The sequence below is a fragment of the Ictidomys tridecemlineatus genome, chromosome 1 (genome assembly GCF_052094955.1).
Source record: "Ictidomys tridecemlineatus isolate mIctTri1 chromosome 1, mIctTri1.hap1, whole genome shotgun sequence".
NCBI lineage: Eukaryota > Metazoa > Chordata > Mammalia > Rodentia > Sciuridae > Ictidomys > Ictidomys tridecemlineatus.
The window spans coordinates 29,938,453-29,956,548 of record NC_135477.1 but is presented as its reverse complement, the minus strand read 5'-3'; the positions used below and the strand labels follow the sequence as shown (position 1 = coordinate 29,956,548).

The 18,096-nt window shown below is 34.3% G+C and overlaps 1 protein-coding gene across 1 annotated transcript in view; it reads right to left on the bottom strand.

Moving 5' to 3' along the window:
- The window catches only part of Tm9sf3 (transmembrane 9 superfamily member 3), a 65,039-nt gene that overhangs the window by 5,533 nt on the left and 41,410 nt on the right, over window positions 1–18,096 (bottom strand). The window contains exons 10-14 of the mRNA XM_078033714.1: window positions 10,085–10,224; window positions 7,296–7,364; window positions 3,547–3,693; window positions 2,943–3,026; window positions 2,750–2,826 (exon numbers count right to left, since the gene is read on the bottom strand). Of these exons, the coding sequence (XP_077889840.1) occupies window positions 2,750–2,826; window positions 2,943–3,026; window positions 3,547–3,693; window positions 7,296–7,364; window positions 10,085–10,224 (517 nt within the window). The remainder of the gene's footprint in view (window positions 1–2,749; window positions 2,827–2,942; window positions 3,027–3,546; window positions 3,694–7,295; window positions 7,365–10,084; window positions 10,225–18,096) is intronic.

Sequence of the window (18,096 nt, the reverse complement as noted above, 5' to 3'; positions counted from 1 at the left end):
ATCCCCAGCTCACTAAGAGACATTTAAACCAAGCAATGGATGAGACTTAATTGGCTTATTATGCAAACAAAATGCATTAAAAAGCAAGTGGGGACAGGTTGGGTAAATTTGAATACACACCGAATATTTTGTCATATTAAGAAATTATGCTTAGAGGGCTGGGGATATAGCTCAGTTGGTAGAGTGCTTGCTTTGCATGCACAAGGCACTGAGTTTGATCCTCAACACCATATAAAAATAAATAAATAAAGGTCTTAATAAATAAATAAAGGTTTATTTAAAAGAAAAAAATTATGCTTAGAGAGATAGATACATTGAAATATTTACAGGTAAAATGACATAAAACCTGAGATTAATATCAGAATAAAAGGAATGCAATGAGGATATAAATAAAACTGGATTGGCCATGAGACAATAATTACTGATATTGGGTATTGAGTACATGGGGTCTCACTGTATACATTATTGTCCCTCTTTCTGTATGTTTGAAAATTTTCTCATAATGAAATATTAAAAATGCAAAAAGTCCACCAAAATGACAATGTAAACCTATATTTTTTCAAAGACAGATATTTCTTTTATAATATGAAATAATATTACACTTCAAAATACTGATAATGCATTTAAAAAGTTATAATAAAATTCTTAATGTAAGATAAAAATCATTCAATTTTATAAAAATAAACCTGGATTCTTAGAACATAAAAATATCTATAAAATTTTAATTACCATGAAAAAACTTCACTGGAAAAATAAAACACAAATTCAATAACCAAATCTAATTTTCTAGATGTACAAAATATTGTTCCCCTTTGAGCAGATATGCTTAAAATCAAAATATTATAGACCTAGAGAATCATTTTTCCTAATCTTATGAGTATCTCAAGAATAAACTGATAAAAGTATAACTTTATAAAACGTTATTATAAAGGATGTTGAAATATGCCCTCTAGAAAAGCAAATGTCTTAGGAATAAGAGAGATGTACTTTTAATTTCTTTAAAATAGAAATGCTATGCTCATTATATACAGACTATAACAATCTAAACAAATAACAACTTGTTGTAGTCGTTTCTTTTTTCTAAACACATAGCTTTCTTTTAATTACTGAATTAAACATTACAGCAACATAAATTGATGGGTATGCCTAATTTTTATATGATTATGATCAGTTCCAGTCTGAACAGTGATCTCTACCCCCTCACCCAGCTCCAAAGGCATACAAAACCCATTCAAGAATGAACACTGGTACACTGCCAAAGTGGCAGGGAACTGCCAAGATTTCTAGGAAGCAAGATGAAACTTCACTGGGAAAAGCACTAAAAAAAATTTAGCTAGGTTTATTCCATTTTCTTTGTAAATGACAAGATAATATTTCTCTAGGTCTTCCAACAATCACATATAGAAAAACTCAAGGCCAGAAAAACTTTTTACACACTTCAGAATCACCTAATTCTATACCTCCTTGAATGCTGACGACAATCAAGAAAGAGCTCAAATAAAGTAAAGAATATTCTGAAGAAAGGATGGCCAATAACACTAAAGGAATCATCTAACTGCCTGAGGACATTAAGATGCTTGTATATGACACCGTCTAGTTTTGTTTGTTTTTCTTTGGGGGGGGGTTGTTTTCTTTCCCCCAGACCTGGGGATCAAATCCAGGGCCTCTCATCTGCTAGGTAAGAACTCTACTTACCACCCATACTCAGTTACTGAATTCTCTGACAACTCAAAGAAGTAGGTTTTATTTCTATTTTGTAAATGAGGAAAAGTGAGGAAGAACAGTTTAAAAGCATGGCGAAAAGTGAGGAAGAACAGTTTAAAAGCATGGCTGTTAAGTAGGGATAACAGAATTCATACTCAGGGCTGACTGACCCCAGAAGCCTCAGCTCAGCTCTTCCCCTTCCTCACCATGTCTCTCCTGTGTAACCAGCTCTCTCTTATAGTAACAGTCCAGGCACTACCTCTGATGCTGCCTGCACATGACACTATTCCTCTCAACCACTCTGAAAGATATGTTCATTTTATAGATGAGAAGAGGTCGTAGGTCAATGTAATTTCCATGACCACAAAAAAGGTGAGCAGCAGCATGGAAAGCTCATTTAGGCCTTTTGGACTTTTGGAAAGTTCATGCTCTTTCCATTCAACATGCTGCTTCCAAAAGTTCTTTATTTTCTAGGTATTTCACACATGATAGGGACTGGATCATATAGTGACAACTATTCTTCTTTTTGATAGAAGACTGCGATAAGACCCATGAAACAAGTAGCATTATTATCATTTTACAGAGGCTTGGAGAGCTAGGGGGCACCAGATAAAGGTGCAGAGAATACATGTGGCACAGTCAGAAGTGAAGCCCAGTCTGCAGACAACCATGTATGTACTCACAGTCAGTAAACCATGCTGCCTTCGACACACTGGTACCTCTTATCAACAGTCTGAGGATCTTCCAAGCAGAAGTCATCTGGGCAACACCTTAACCTGCCTACACATGATTTTTTCCAACGAACCAAAACTTTAAAAATTTCAGCTCTTAACATGAATAAAAAACTAATTGTGGTATGGAATTATTAAAAATTTCTATGAAAATAGAAATTAAGGTGATAAAATAGGTTTGGAGGAAGAGTCAAAAGAACTGAAGGTCATTTATTTTAGCAACAGAATACTTTCTTAATTTCTAATTACTATTTTTTCTAATTTTGAAACACTTAAACTTTTACTCATAATGTTCCAAGAATTTCAGAACTTACCACACATTATCCCCAAGGCTGTGCTAAATACCGCCATATATCCAAAGTAAAATGATGTTTGAAATAAGCCATACATCCTGCAATAAAACAAAATAACTACATATAGTATACATATTTTTTTGCTTTCAACATAAGGTCTTATGCCTTAGTTTTCTAACTGAAAAGAAAAAAATGAGAAAATGTCTCCACTTACTTTGTTTTGAAAAAATAGTAGTAAAAGGAATACATGTAAACATAGATTGCAGTTGATGCAGCAGAGAGAAAACTTGTCCATTGCCTGGAAAAAGAAGAGAGAACACTTTTAAATGAACGGCACTAAAAACAAGAATTTGAAAGCAAAGAATTTTATTTAAAAAAATCCTTTAAAATTCTGTATGTTAAAAAAACAAATGTTTGTACACAGTGCTTAAAGTCAACAAGAAGAGAGCCTAAAAATTAGGGAGATCATGAATTTTCTCACTTTCCCTATTGTAAGTGACATGAAATATAAAAAATTTCCTTTTTCAGACTTAATGCTATTCCTGCTTAAGATGAAAAGATGCTTCCTCATAAAACCCTTCCACATTAAGCACTTTACAAAAATATTTCCTCTCTAACATTAGCACAAAAAATCTGATTGATATTATTTTTCCTCTAAAATCTTCCTTATTTTTATAACCAAAAAAAAGAGAAAAATCTCTATGCTATCTTAAGTAACAATATTTTTATCCAGATCTTTTCTTCTGTTTGATACACTTAACAGGCAAACTCATCATAAAATATTATGAACCTAAGGGTTTCTGCTCACAAGTACTTACCACCTATAATCCTCTGCATTTAGCAAGAAGTATGTGCACACAATGGTCACACAGACGGTCACAATGCACAGGATGACCAGCACCAGCATCATGAAGCCATAGACATAATAGATCTTATATGCCCAGAAAGACGTGAAGATGAAATACCTAAGAAAATGCAATATAGATACAGGTTTCTAGTCTTTATTCTTGAAGCTAACTCTGCTCTCACATCTTAGTTCTCATTTTCACCTCACTTATATCAATATCTTTCTTTCAGTAACTTCCAACAGTTTCCCTTACCCTTTCTTATCAAATTTTTGAAAATTATCTTAAAAATATTTTTTATAGTTTTTCAAGATTCTTCAATAAGGTATTCATCTCTAAGCAAACTGAATAAATTAGAGGCTTAAAGGAGTTAAATGTGGAAAAGAACAAATGAAAACAGTGAAAAATCTATACTTGTAAAATGAAGTCAATTCTTTCATTCTTTCATTTGCCTGTAGATACACTATCCAGTGTATCATATAAACATCCTATCAAATAGAAAAATAAGTTTGATAGAGTAATATAGTAGTATGTAAAATAAGTTTAGTAGAGTAATAGTATGATGTAAGATTAGGAAGAGAAAATTCAAAGAAGATCTACCCTGTCTTCAGACAACAGTGAGGGAAAGCAGAAAGATTTTTCATTAGAAAAAAAGACTTTTTACTCTAAATCTATTATTCAAGTCATCACTAAATCAGAACGGGGCCTTTTAGCTTGGCTTCTTTTTTTTCTCTTCTGTTTATTGGTTAATCTGATGGTCATTCATTCTTTCAACAAATATTTACAAGAGCCCTACACCACATATCAGCTAGGAAGGTAGGAAAATAGCACTGTGAAAACAATATCTCTACCATCAGGGACATTTCCTGGCTAATCAGGAAACATCAGAATAGGACAACCACTATCCATTGTGATACGCAATACCCCAATAGACACAAGAGGGCATCTCCTAGTTTTGGTTGGGTGCACACTGTGGGAGTCAGTAAGAAGACCTGGATAGGGCATGCATGGAGTGGAGAAAGCCAGTAGAATGATCTAGACACAGGAAAAGAAAACAGAAAAGAACACAACAGAAAAGGCAGAGGACTTTACAAATAAAAGAATCCCCTGTGTTTTGAAAAACTCAAAAGAATTCAGTATAGCCAGAACTTTAAATGAAGAGGCAAGAGCTAAGTCAGTGAACAGGATCAGCTCATATTATGAAAGCCATCTGCTATAGAGTTGGGACCCCATCTCAATAAAAATGAAAAGTTTTTAACAAAGAAGTAACACAAACAGACTGACAGGTTAAAAAGATCCCTTGGCTATGAGAATAAATTTGAGGGTGTTCAAAATAGAGGCAACTTTAAAGAAAGAACAGAGAAGCTATCTAATGGAACAGAGTACCTAGGAAAGCAGAAAGTGACATTATCCAGAAAAATGGTGTCAAGGGCAGAAAAGGAACAACAGAGAGGTCAAGTCAGAGTGAGAACACAAAGCACTACCAGATTAGAAGTACAAAGGTAGTTCCTAAACTTGTGCGATGAAACCATAAGTTAGTGACACACATTCTAGTTTTCCTCTAAGGTACTGACTAATGCTCAGTGTACTCGCAGCTGGTAGCTGACAACCATATGTATTATTTAGTTGTACTCATAGTATCATTAAGCAATATTATGATTTGGAACTTAAAAATCCCCCAAACACCATGTGTTGATTACTTAGTGGCCAGTTTGTAGTGCTATGAAACTTTTAGAAAATGGGGCCTAGTAGAAGGAAGTTAGGTTACTACCGAGGATGCCCTTAAAGGGGACAGTGGAACTCCAGCCCCATCCTCTTTCTCTCTGCTTCCTGGCTACCATGAGGTAAAGAAGTTTCTTCTGCCACATGCTTCCACTATGATGAGCTGCCTCGGCAAGCAAGGAGGCAAGAAACTATGGACTGAAACCATGAGCTTTGGTTCCTTATAAGTAGATTCAACTCAGGCATTTGTCAAGTGATAGAATACTGACTAACAGAGACAATTTAGTTAAATGTTACATGAACCAATAAACATTAGAGCATTTATAAAACGGATGTGTTGCTGCTATGAAGTGGGTTGAATGTTTTGGAAAGATTTAATAAGGTGAATTTTTTTTTAAAAAAGCTATAAAATTAAGTATGGGTGAGATGGCTATAAAAGACTTAAGGACAGGGCTGGAGTTGTAGCCTAGTGGCAGAGCGCTTGCCCAGCCCAGGTGAGGTACTGGGTTTGATCCTCGGCACCACATAAAAATAAATAAATAGAAATAAAGGTATTGCGCCCATCTACCCCCCCAAAATAAATAAATAAATAAATAAAAAAGACTGTGAGACAAATAGACAAATCTAGAATGCTTCAGATGGTTCTTTATGTTCTTGTTCTACTTTAAGACTCAAAAACACAGAAGTTATATTATAAATGTCATAGAAAAAAAAACGGTTGAAACTGCAACCAATAACCAAAGTAAGATCTTGGTTCTATATATTAAAAAAAAAAAAAAAAATCAATGGATAGATGTACATTTAATTATTTTAAAATATTATAGATGTTATCTTTTTTAATATTTCTCTTACATAAACCAACCTTTTAAATTAATCACTACCAAACCAATCATGTCTGTTATGGAACTTCTACTGTACTCAATGGCATCTGAAAACCTGTAAGGGTACTTAGAGTTGTCACAAAGACTGGAATTTAGTGGGCTGGAGCCAAGAGTAGTATTTGAGAAAGTCCTATACAAAGAAATACCTTGCCTAAAATAAACAGAACATTGCCATCAAGGAATACAGGGCCACAGAGAAAATAAAGGCCTATATTTTGCAATGGTGAAGGATGCAGACATAAAGCATAATAAGTGGGCACAAACCTTCATCCCCAAACACATATACTACTACCTTCCCAATACTCCTGAGGTCTGTTTGGAAGAAACCTCAGAGTGACATCAAATGATCTCAGGATCTAGACTAATAGGTAATAGTTTACCTAGTTCCTTGGATTTTCAAAAATATTCAAAAATACAATAAAAATCAGAAATTCCTTCTATCATACATGTGATCAAAAGCAGGCCTACCAATCTCTAGCATATATGCTTTGAATTTTTAGCTCTCCTGTTAAGTGAGAGAGGCCTAGAATACAAAACAAAAAGTATGCACTTCACCTGAATATCTGAAAACAGGGCAATCACCTTTAGACAGCCTATGCAGACCCCTTCTGGAAGGCATAGAATTAATAGACTGTTAGATGCTACAATGGCATGGGTATGGACTGGGTGTCCCCTAAGGATCCATTGTGATTAAAGGTCTTAGTCTCCAGGATGGTGGAAGATGTGGGAGACGGAGGCTTAGGTTTGGGAGAAGGTCCTTAGGTTACTGGGGGGTGTGCTCTTAAACACACACACACACACACACACACACACACACACACACACACACACACAGTCTCTCTCTCTCTCTCTCTCTCCTTTTTTCTCTTCCCACACACATCATGATGTATCATCATTTGCTGCCCAGATCAGGGGCCAATTCAATGAGTCCACCTGACTGATCTTGAACTCTGAACCTCACAAACTGGGAACTAAATTAGCTGCCTCAGGTAGTTCATTATAGTGACACAAGTGGACTAATTCAGATGCCAACTCATCTAAAGATTCTATACCTATCCTATCCACTAAATTCTCATTACAATCAAATCCCTCAAAATATAAACAAATGGCCAAACTTACATTTCAATAAAGATAGAGCCAAAAGGTAAAATTCCTCCCAGGCAAACGATAACCGCAGGCTCCATAAACCTGGAAAATATCAAAATTAACAGTAAACTTCTAATATGATCCTGATAATAGAGAGGTGATGTTTAATACTTTAAAAAAAAAAAACAGTAAAAGAAAAACCAAACTCCAAAGACGCACAAAATATGTAGGTAAGACTTCATATTAGCCATATGTTATAATTAATTTTCCTTCCAACATTAAAGCCTGAGGTAGTATTTAAGGAACAAAATCTTTGGCACTGGCAACACCCCAGGACTATGTGTTTACTTCTACTTTGTTACTTCTTTTCAATAACTTCTAAGAACTCTATAGGCATCTACACAGAGAACCATAGAGAAAGAGAGAGTCTTCAGATCTCTCATCTGAAGGAAGGTCCTAAACTGTGGCTTTGTCATAAATTCACTTTCTCCTTGGCTCTGTAATTTTTTTTCCCCAACAAATTATACAATTAAGGTATTAGAAGTTCTGATTTGCAATGGATCAAAGAATAAAAAAATTCAAACTTCACTTATTTGTTCAACAAATGTTTACTGACTGCAATCTGCAATTCCCCACCTGGAACACTTCTCCTTTCACACTTCTCTCCCTGAAAGCACTGACTCAAGTGTTGCCCTTTATAGCCTCTCCTGAGCCTCCCAAGAAGAGGTGGGCCTTTCTCCTGTTCTTCCATCACCTCGTGAACTTAAGTCCACTGCTGCACTTGCTACACTATTCTGTAACTAACTAATTATACACATCAGACTTCACTAGATTATAAACTCTAGCAGACAGAAACTATTCATCTAGGGATTTCAGTCGCTAGCACAGCATCTGGAACAGAAAAGACATTAAACTAATAGCACTAGGATGAACAAACTAAAACACTGAGAAGAAAATTTTAAAAATTGATAGCTAAATAAATAACTTAAAGATCATTTAATCTAGTCTTTCATTTTTTTAGAAGAAACAAATACAAAAGCTAAAAGTGATCTTCCCAAGGTTACACAATCAGTGAAAGTCAGACACAGCATTGAGATTTTGGTTCCCATGTTCCTACACCTAAACGTGACACCTCTCTTGTGAGGATGGTCACCTATGGTTCATTCTCCTCCTTCATTAGCTAGGGAGGGAACTAGAAGAACTTTTGTGACTTCTGGCTTTAACCTTACCCTCCAGTGATGAGGTGAACATTGGATATTATTGACTAAATAGTCTAATATTAATTTAGAAAAAAATAGTTGAAAAAAAAAAACTCAAAAAAAATTTCTAGCTAACTACTGAAAAAGAGGAGGGCATCAGGAGGATGAGGAAGCATGAAGGGAAAATTAGGAAGGGTATGTTATTTGCATGAGTGAAACCCATTATTCTATGTAATTATGTGATTTTATATAAATCATAAAACTAATAAAAATAATTTCATCCAAAGTCCTTCACAAGAAAAGAACCTGGCCAATTCCTGAGACTAGAATTAACTGCTCTCCTTTAAACTACAGGGGCTATTTTATTCAACCTCCATTTCTACATATAGCTACATGCTTTCACACCTAGAAAAGATCACAGAGTAATTATCATCTATTTGTATAAATATCTTACATGCAAGTTATATTTATAATGTGGTAAAATAGCTAAGAACAAAGGCTTTTCATTATATAATCCTTATTGTAAAGAAAAATGTAGTCAGTCCAGCTATTCTTACAAAATCAAAAATCTACTGTTTACTTATTGTTATGAGATGAAATAAAAGTACAGTAAGACTGTTCTATTTTATGTCTATCATTAAGACCTAGGGGGGGAAAAATCAGACTTGTAGAAATCGGCAAACATTTAATGTGCTAATTTTAAAAGGTAAAATACATACTATATTTTATTCAAATTTGCATAAAATTTGGAATATAAATATATTAATACTTTATGTGCAAATTTTGAAAAAGGACAAACTATCTCAAAAATCCATCAAGAATCATAATTTCAAACCTAATAGTCAAACAGAATGTATACTATATTTATACTATTGCCAGAGAGGCATCTGTTCAGCTGTTAAACAAAAATGCTTGCCATCCCTTGTCAGGATTAATTGTGAATCACGGGAAGTCCTCAAGAATATATTCTGTGCATAAAATGTGACAAACATGAATTTGAGAGATTTTATACAATCCCAGAATAAAGATAAACAATATAATTGTCAGATAATTTTAACGGTTTCAGTTTTAATTCATCTCTCAAAAGGATGTACATGTCTATAAATGTGTGTCAATATTGTCTATGATAATAAGATACATGGAAAGAAAAAAGAAATTATAAGCCGGGAGTTGGCATACTTTTTCTGTAAAGGTTCAGATACTAAATATTTTGGGTTTTGCAGGTAATATGATCTCTGACATAACTACTGTCAACTCTGATGCTGTAAAGTATAAGCAGCCAAAGAGAGTAAATGGACAATTAGACATGGCTGTGTTCAATAAAACCTTATTTACAAAATTGGGCAGTAAGCCTTCATAATTCCAGCTTTACTTCCCTCCCACCTGTACACAAAGCAAAGTATTTGGCATATCTGTAAATGGTACAAGAGTCAGAAAATGAAATAAAGATATAACTTATCATCACTCAAACAATGTAGACTGACAGAAAAGTCAAACATATTCTTAATCTCAAATTTAACACATTATCATAAATACGTACCAATTCTAAAGTTATATGTATACAACAGTCTTAAGAACTCATATTATGATAAACAATCACATAAGATTTAACATTCACTTTACCATTTTTTCTCCGGTATAGGACGAGGCACAGCATTGACACGACAAGGGAAGTTGGGCTGACCTGACAGATTTCGGCCAAGTATTGTACCAACAAGATTTAGAGGAAGAATAACAAAAAAACAGATGCAACAAACAGCCACCTGCAAATTAAACAAAAACATATGTGATTACAATAAAAACAAATAAAAGACTTAAAAATTTAAGTTTCATAATTTGATCACAGAAGAAAATGTTTTAGTTCAAAATCGGCTAAAATTATACAAGATATACACAAATGAAAATAGAAAAAATGTTAGAATCAAACCAAACAAGGTGAATTGTTTTTTATTTTTTAGTTTCCTATTTTTCCAATTCTTCCATACTGTCCCAGATAGAATTCTTTTTCTCTTCTTCTCAGCTGTCTGCTTTTAACTTATCTAACCTCACTCTTTCATCATTATAACCAACTTATTTAGCTATACTTTACTGCACATGGAGGTTCAAGCACTAATTTTACTATCTTACAGATGAAGTACATGAGACTGAGAGGTAAAATTACTAACTTCCCATGATCACACAGCTAGTAGATATAAAGGCTAGAATTTCAATTCAGATCTGCTAACCTCAAAGCCCATGTCCTTTTCTGTCTTACAATACCTTAGTTGGAATCCTAACAATAAAAGCATCTCTCTCTCTCTCTCTATATATATATATGCCTTTACAAAAATAAGATAAATATTTTTCTTTTCTTTTTCAAAGGGGAGGGAGGGAGGGAGGGAGGGAGAGAATCTTTTTTTTTTTTTGGTAGATGGACACGACACAATGCCTTTATTTTTTATGTGGTGCTGAGAATCGAACCCAGGTCCCGCCCGTGCTAGGCAGGCGCTCTACCACTGAGCCACAATCCCAGCCTGATAATTATAGAGAAGGCCATCTAGAGATTCTATTACCAAAGTGGATAATTAGGAAAATAAATTTATTTTTGTGGTTTTTATGAAATCTGGGTATACAAGGACATGCAAACTCTTCTCTAATATCTAGTACAGATAATGTCACTGAAATTCTATAAAATGGAGTAGAATTGAATCACCTCTAAAATCTCTTTTAATTATACATTTTGGAATTCTAATAAACAGCAGCAACAGTGAGAAAACAGCTGCATGAATACTGAAGAAACTGAGAGAAATGAACAAGTATAGGGTGGAAAATCCAGTGATTACATGAAAAGGAAAGAACTGCTTTTGAAGCAACATAAAAAAAAAAAATCCCTGAAAATGGCTATAATAAATTTTAATGATGGGAAGTATTTTTAAGACATAGGAAATTATTGGGGCTGGGATTGTGGCTCAGCACTACAGCGCTTGCCTAGGACATATGAGGCCCTGGGTTCGATTCTCAGCACCACATAAAAATAAATAAATAAAATAAAGATATTGTGTCCAATTACACCTAAAAAATAAATTTAAAAAAAGACAGGAAATTATTAAAGCTTCACTGTAGCTAGTACTAAGAACTTTGAAATTTCTATAATTGTGAAATTTCATCAAACTGCAAGAAAAAATGAAAAAAATCATTAGGAACTTTGATGTTATTTTGTTCTATGTTAGTTATTTTTACTGAGAGAAAAGTCTCTTTCTGAATCTGTTACAATATTCACGAGTCAACTAAGAAAACCTCTAAAAATAAGATGAATTTAATTTCAATTTTAAAACTGAATTTCTTGTTTGGTTTTCCTGGTCTTATTAGCTTCAACTTAAGAATATAGAAACACGTTTTCAGTATTTCTTATAAAAACAGCTCATAGGAAGAAATACTGAAAAATAAATAGATTGGTAGAATAGCAGTGGCATTGTTTTCTTTCATTTTTGTTGTTGTTTTAATATGCAATCTGAAACAAACTAATTATTTTAAAGCACAAAGTTTTTTTAAAATTCTTAACCATAATTAAAAATATACAGAATATCAAATGAGTTCTACACCAATTTTAATGAATTAGGGATACCTCAGCCCGACTGACTCATTTTTACACAAAACTCAGAATACTAAGTTTCTCCTGCTGTATCTGTATATATTTGAACTTCTGGTAAATGTCATCAAATAGGATGGCTTGTGATGCTACATTTTATATCTTTTATTCTACCTCCCCTCTCCCATCCCAATTCAGGCCTCTACAGATTTGCTCTCCTTGAAGTTGTACAAGCAGAGAAGCACTACTACAACCTCTTAGTGGCACAGATAATTGAGTGGCAGATGAAGGAGGATCTTCTGTACCTAGAGCAAGAATCAAATCAAGTAACCTACCCACAGTCTCATCAAGACATTATCAATGTTTAGCATTTAAAATTTTCCTCTTCTTTGAATACATGATTTTAAAATAAAGCAGTTTGTTAAAAATTGTAGTGATTAATCTCTGAAACCAATTTATTTCAAGTTCTAGATGAGTTTATTTGAAGAATATCTTGAGATTTCAGGGAAAGCTGTTAAAAATCACATGGAATTAATTTACTTGTGAAGTTACTGACATTCAACTAAATAAACTGGTTATTGAAGGAGATAGGATTAACTTGTTATTCATACCCCTAATTAACAAATTTGTATTCATCATACCTTTATTGCTCTCATTAAATTTAAAGTGTTAAAATATATTTACAACAATAGGAGTCATGTTATATCTGTTTTCTTTATTGAGCTTCCACACTGTTACATTTTAAAATGAAATTTAGCAGCTAAGAATGCAAAAACTATTGGTCTAATACACTGTTGAAACTCTGGAATTCAAACCAATACAGGTCTTTCCCATGCCCCTAGAAAGACAGTTTAAGTGGGCAGGGGCGGGAGGAAAGACTTCACATAAAAAGAAGTTATTAAAAAATACTAAGTACTTGGGGCTGGGACTGTGGCTCAGCAGTAGAGCACTCGCCTACCACGGGTGTGACCTGGGTCCCATTCTCAGCACCACATAAAAATAAAGGCATTGTGTTGTGTCCATCTACAAAAAAGATTCATATTCTCTCTCTCTCAAAAAAAAATTAATACTAAGTATTAATACTCTAAAGATCTACCAACTAGAAACCATGAATATGAGTATTACTTGTTCTACAGACTGGCCGTTGGTATGATGGGTTGGAAAGGGAAAAGATAGCCTAAGATGGACTATTTTGGAATGCTATAGAAAAGATTATTATTTTTTTAAGGTAATAGATAGCAACTACTTATTGGTAAGATTCTCAGAAAATATATCATTCTTGACAGCAAGTATGGTTAAGTATTTCTTCAACATCTGCTCAAAGATGATTTTTACCATCCATTTTCTAACTCAAACATTTTATGATTCTATCTGAAGTGCTTAGCATTGATTTAAGCATTTCAGCCACCACCCTGAGGGACAAATGGGATGATACTGGTTAGGGCACTACCAACTCAAACACAAAAGCATCTAAGAAGCCCATTTATTTTATCCAGAGATAATATATTAATATATCACTCATCATTCTCTTCCTTAGGTTGTACTTCAATACTATAGTGGAAGAAACACCAGATTTTACATGAATTATTTGTTCTATAAACCCAGCCTGACGGGAAAAAAATTATAAGTTCACTGTAGACCAATTTCTCTCATAAATCATTCTATTTGCAATAATTTTAGCAAATGAAATCCAATAAAATATGAAACAGATAACACATCACAACAAACTGAGGTTTATCAAATGAATGCAACTTGTTATAATTAGACAAATCAACTAATGCTATTCATCATCATCTCAAAAGGAGAGAGAAAAAGCTGCTGCAAAATCCAACATCCATCCCCAATAAAAACTTTCAGCAAACTACAAATAGAAGGAAACAATCAATTTGACAAAAGGCATCTGGAAAAAAACTGTAGCTCAGATCTTAACGAGCACAAAACTGAATGTTTCCTGCAAGACTGGAATCAAGGCAAGGATGTCTGCTCTTAGCACTCCTACTCAAACACTGTACTGGAATTAGCCCAATGCAATGAGAGGGAGGAGGGCAGGAGATGGGAAGGCGGGAAGACAGGAAGGAAGAAAAAAGGCATACTGATTAGAAAAAAAGGATGTAAAATTGTCTTTATTTGCAGATAATTATTCACAGATGATCTAACAACAAATTTTACAATAAAGCAGCTAAGACTAACAAGTGAATTTAAGCAAGGTTGTCAGATGCAAAGCAATATCAATTTTTTCCCTATAAACTGGCAATAAATAATTAGAATTTGAAATTCGAAAAATAGTACTTATAAACAGCATAAAATATGAAAAACTTGGGGAAATTCAGCAAAAGATTATAAAACTGGAACACTAACATCTAAAGAATGTTACTGAGAAAAATTAAAGATACAAAAACTGAGACATATACTGTGTTCATGAATCAAAAGACTCAAATATCATTAAGATGTCATTGCTCGGGCTGGGGTTGTGGCTCAGTGGTATAGCAATTGCCTAGCATGAATGAGGCACTGGGTTCAATCCCCAGTACCACATTCAAAAAACTAAATGAAGAAAATAAAGATACTGTATCCATCTACAACTTAAAAATAAAAAAGATCAATTCTTCCCAAATTGAGCTAGAGATTCAATGTAATACCAATTAAAAACCCAGTGGGCTTTTGGTTTTACTTATCTATTTTATGAGAGCAATATAGTTATAAATAGTAGTTGGGCTCATCCAAAGAAATTCACCCATGCATGGGATTTGATTTCAGTTCATGCTCCCCCCACTTTTCCGACCCCTCATTCCTCCTCCTATGTTCTTTACTCTAACTGCTTTTCACTCATCAATTTATTTTTGATTGGTTCTTTCTACTTATAAAGGTGAAATTCTCTGTGGTATATTTATATGCATAGTATGATTTTTAAAAATTTATTCCCCATTTCCTCCACTTTCCCATCCCTCCTCCCTCCTTCTCAGTCTCCTCCAACTCTACTGATCTCCCCTATATCTGGTCCTTCCCTCCCTTCTTTCCTTTATTTTGCTTTAGCTTCCACATGTGAAAGAAAATATTCAACCCTTGATTTTCTGCAATGGCTTATTTCACTTAGCATTATGTTCTCCATTTCCATCCATTTACCAGCAAATGCCATAATTTCATTCTTCTTTATGGCTGAGTAAAACTTTATTTTGTGTGTGTGTATAACATTTTTTTGACCCATTCATCTGGACTGATTCCATAATTTGGCTATTGTGAATTGTGCTGCTATAAATAACGAGGTGGTTATATCCCTAGAGTAGGTTGATTTTAGTTCTTTCTAATAAATAGCAAGAAGTGGGATAGCTGGATCATATGGCAGTTCCATTCCTAGTGTTTTGAGGAATCTCCATATTGCTTTCCAGAGTGGTTAAACTAGTCTGCAGTCCACCAGCAATGTATACTCCCCCCCACCTCCACCCCCGCCATCATCTTTGCCAGCATTTATTTTGAGACAGGGTCTTCTGTATATATTCTAGATATTAATCCTCTGTCAGAAAAGCAGCTGGCAAAGATTTTCTCCCATTCTGTAGGTTCTCTCTTCATACTCATTCATACTTCATTCGACGGCATCCCAATTGATTCTTGGCTTTATTTCTTGCACTTTAGGGGTCTTTGTTAAGGACGTTGGTGCCACCACATGTATAATGAAATGTTGACCCTATGCTTTTTACTAGTAGTTGCAAGGTTTGGGGTCTAATTCCTATGTCTTTGAACAATTTTTATTTGTCCTTTGTGCACGGTGATAGATAGGGATCTAGTTTCATTCTTCTACATATGGCTTTCTGGTTTTCCATGCACCATTTGTTTAAAAGGCTATCTTTTCTCCAATATACATTTTTGGCATTTGTCAAGTATAAGATGGCTCTAAGTATGTGTGTTTGCCTCTGTATCTTCTATTCTGTTCCAATGGTCTTCATGCCTACTGTGATGCCAATAACATGCTCTGTAGTATAATTTCAGATCAGGTATTGTGATGATGTCTGCATCACTCTTCCTGCTCAGGAATGTTTTAGCTATTTTGGGTCTCTTATTCTTCCAAATGAATTTAAGGATTGTTTTTTCTAATTCTGTGAAAAATGGCATTGGTATTTTGAAAGAGACTATACTGAATCTGTGTACTGATTTTGGTAGTATGGCCATTTTGACAATATTAATGCTACCTATCCTAGCCAATCCAAGAACATGAGAGGTCTTTTCATTTTCTAAAGTCTCCTTCGTTTTTTTTTTTTTCAGTGTTTTATAATTTTAATTGTGGAAATCTTTCACCTTCTTGGTTATATTAATTCCGAAGCATTTTATTTCTTTGGTTTTTTTGTTGTTTGCTTAGATGATTATGAATGGAATGGTTTTCCTGATTTCATCCTCACCAGAATCATAGTTGTAGTACAGAAAAGCTACTGATTTATGGGTCCTGATTTTGCATTCAACTACTTTGCTGAATCCTCTCAGCTCTATAAGTCTTCTGGTGGGTTTTTTTGGGGTCTTCTAGATATAGGATCATATCATCGCAAACAGAGACAATTTGACTACTTCTTTTCCTATTTGTATGCCCCTTTGATTTCCTTCTTTTGCCTGATAGCTCTGGTTAGTATTTTCATAACTATATTGAATATAAATGGTGAAAATGGACATCTTTGTCTTCTTCCTGGTTTTAAAAGAAACGCTTTCAGTTTTTCTCCTTTCAGTATGATATGGGCTTTGGGTTTGTTACAGATAGCCTTTATAATGTTGAGGCAAATTTCTTCTATTCTTAGCTTCTTTAGCGTTTTTAACATAAATGGGTGCTATATTTTATCAAAGGCCTTTTCCGTATCTATTTAGATGATTCTGTAATTCTTTATATATATCTTTTTTTCAGTTGTTGATGGACTTTTATTTTATTTATTTTATATGCAGTGCTGAGAATCGAACCCAGTGCCTCATATGTGCTAGGCAAGTGCTCTACCATTAAGCCACAAACTCCAGCCCCAATCATGTAATTCTTGTCCTTAATTCTATGTAAGTGGTGAATTATATTCATTGATTTATGTATGTGGAACCAACCTTGCATCCCTGGGATATAAGCCACTTGATCATGGTGTATTATCTTCTTCTTTTTTTTTGATGATAACTCTTTTTAATTGCTTTTATTTTTTAAATACATGACAGCGGAATGCATCACAATTCTTATGACACATATAGAACACAATTTTTCATATCTCTGTTTGTATATAAGCATGAACACTAATTCATGTCTTCATATATGTACTTTGGATAATAATGTCCATCACATTCCACCATCATTGCTAATCCCCTGCCCCCTCCCTTCCTCCCCCACCCCTCTGCCCTATCTAGAGTTTGTCTATTCCTCCTATACTCCCTCTCTCCCTACCTCAGTATGAGTCAGTCACCTTTTATCAGAGAAAACATTCGACATTTATTTTTTTGGGATTGGCTAACTTCACTTAGCATTATCTTCTCCAGATACAGATAGCCTTTATAATGTTGAGGCAAATTCCTTCTATTCTTAGCTTAGAAATAGAAAAAGCAATCATGAAATTCCTCTGGAAAAATAAGAGACCCAGAATAGCTAAAGCAATCCTTAGTAGGAAGAGTGAAGCAGGTGGCATCACTATACCAGACCTTAAACTATATACTATAGAGCAATAATAACAAAAACAGCATGTATTGGCACCAAAACAGACTGGTAGACCAATGGTACCTCTTTCGTTCAGTTGATACCCAAGTATTTTTTTTTTTTTGAGGCTATTGTAAATGGCATAGTTTTCCTCATTTCCCTCTCAGAGGATTTGTCACTGATATACAGAAATGCCTTTGATTTATGGGTGTTGGTTTTATAACGTGCTACTTTGCTGAATTCATTTACTAGTTCTAAAAGTTTTCTGGTGGAGCTTTGGGGTCTTCTAGGTATAGAATCATCTCGTCAGCAAATAGTGCTAATTGCTCTGGCCAGTGTTTTAAGGACTATGTTAAACAGAAGTGGTGAAAGAGGGCATTCCTGTCCTGTTCCAGTTTTTAGAGGGAATGCCTTCAATTTTTCTCC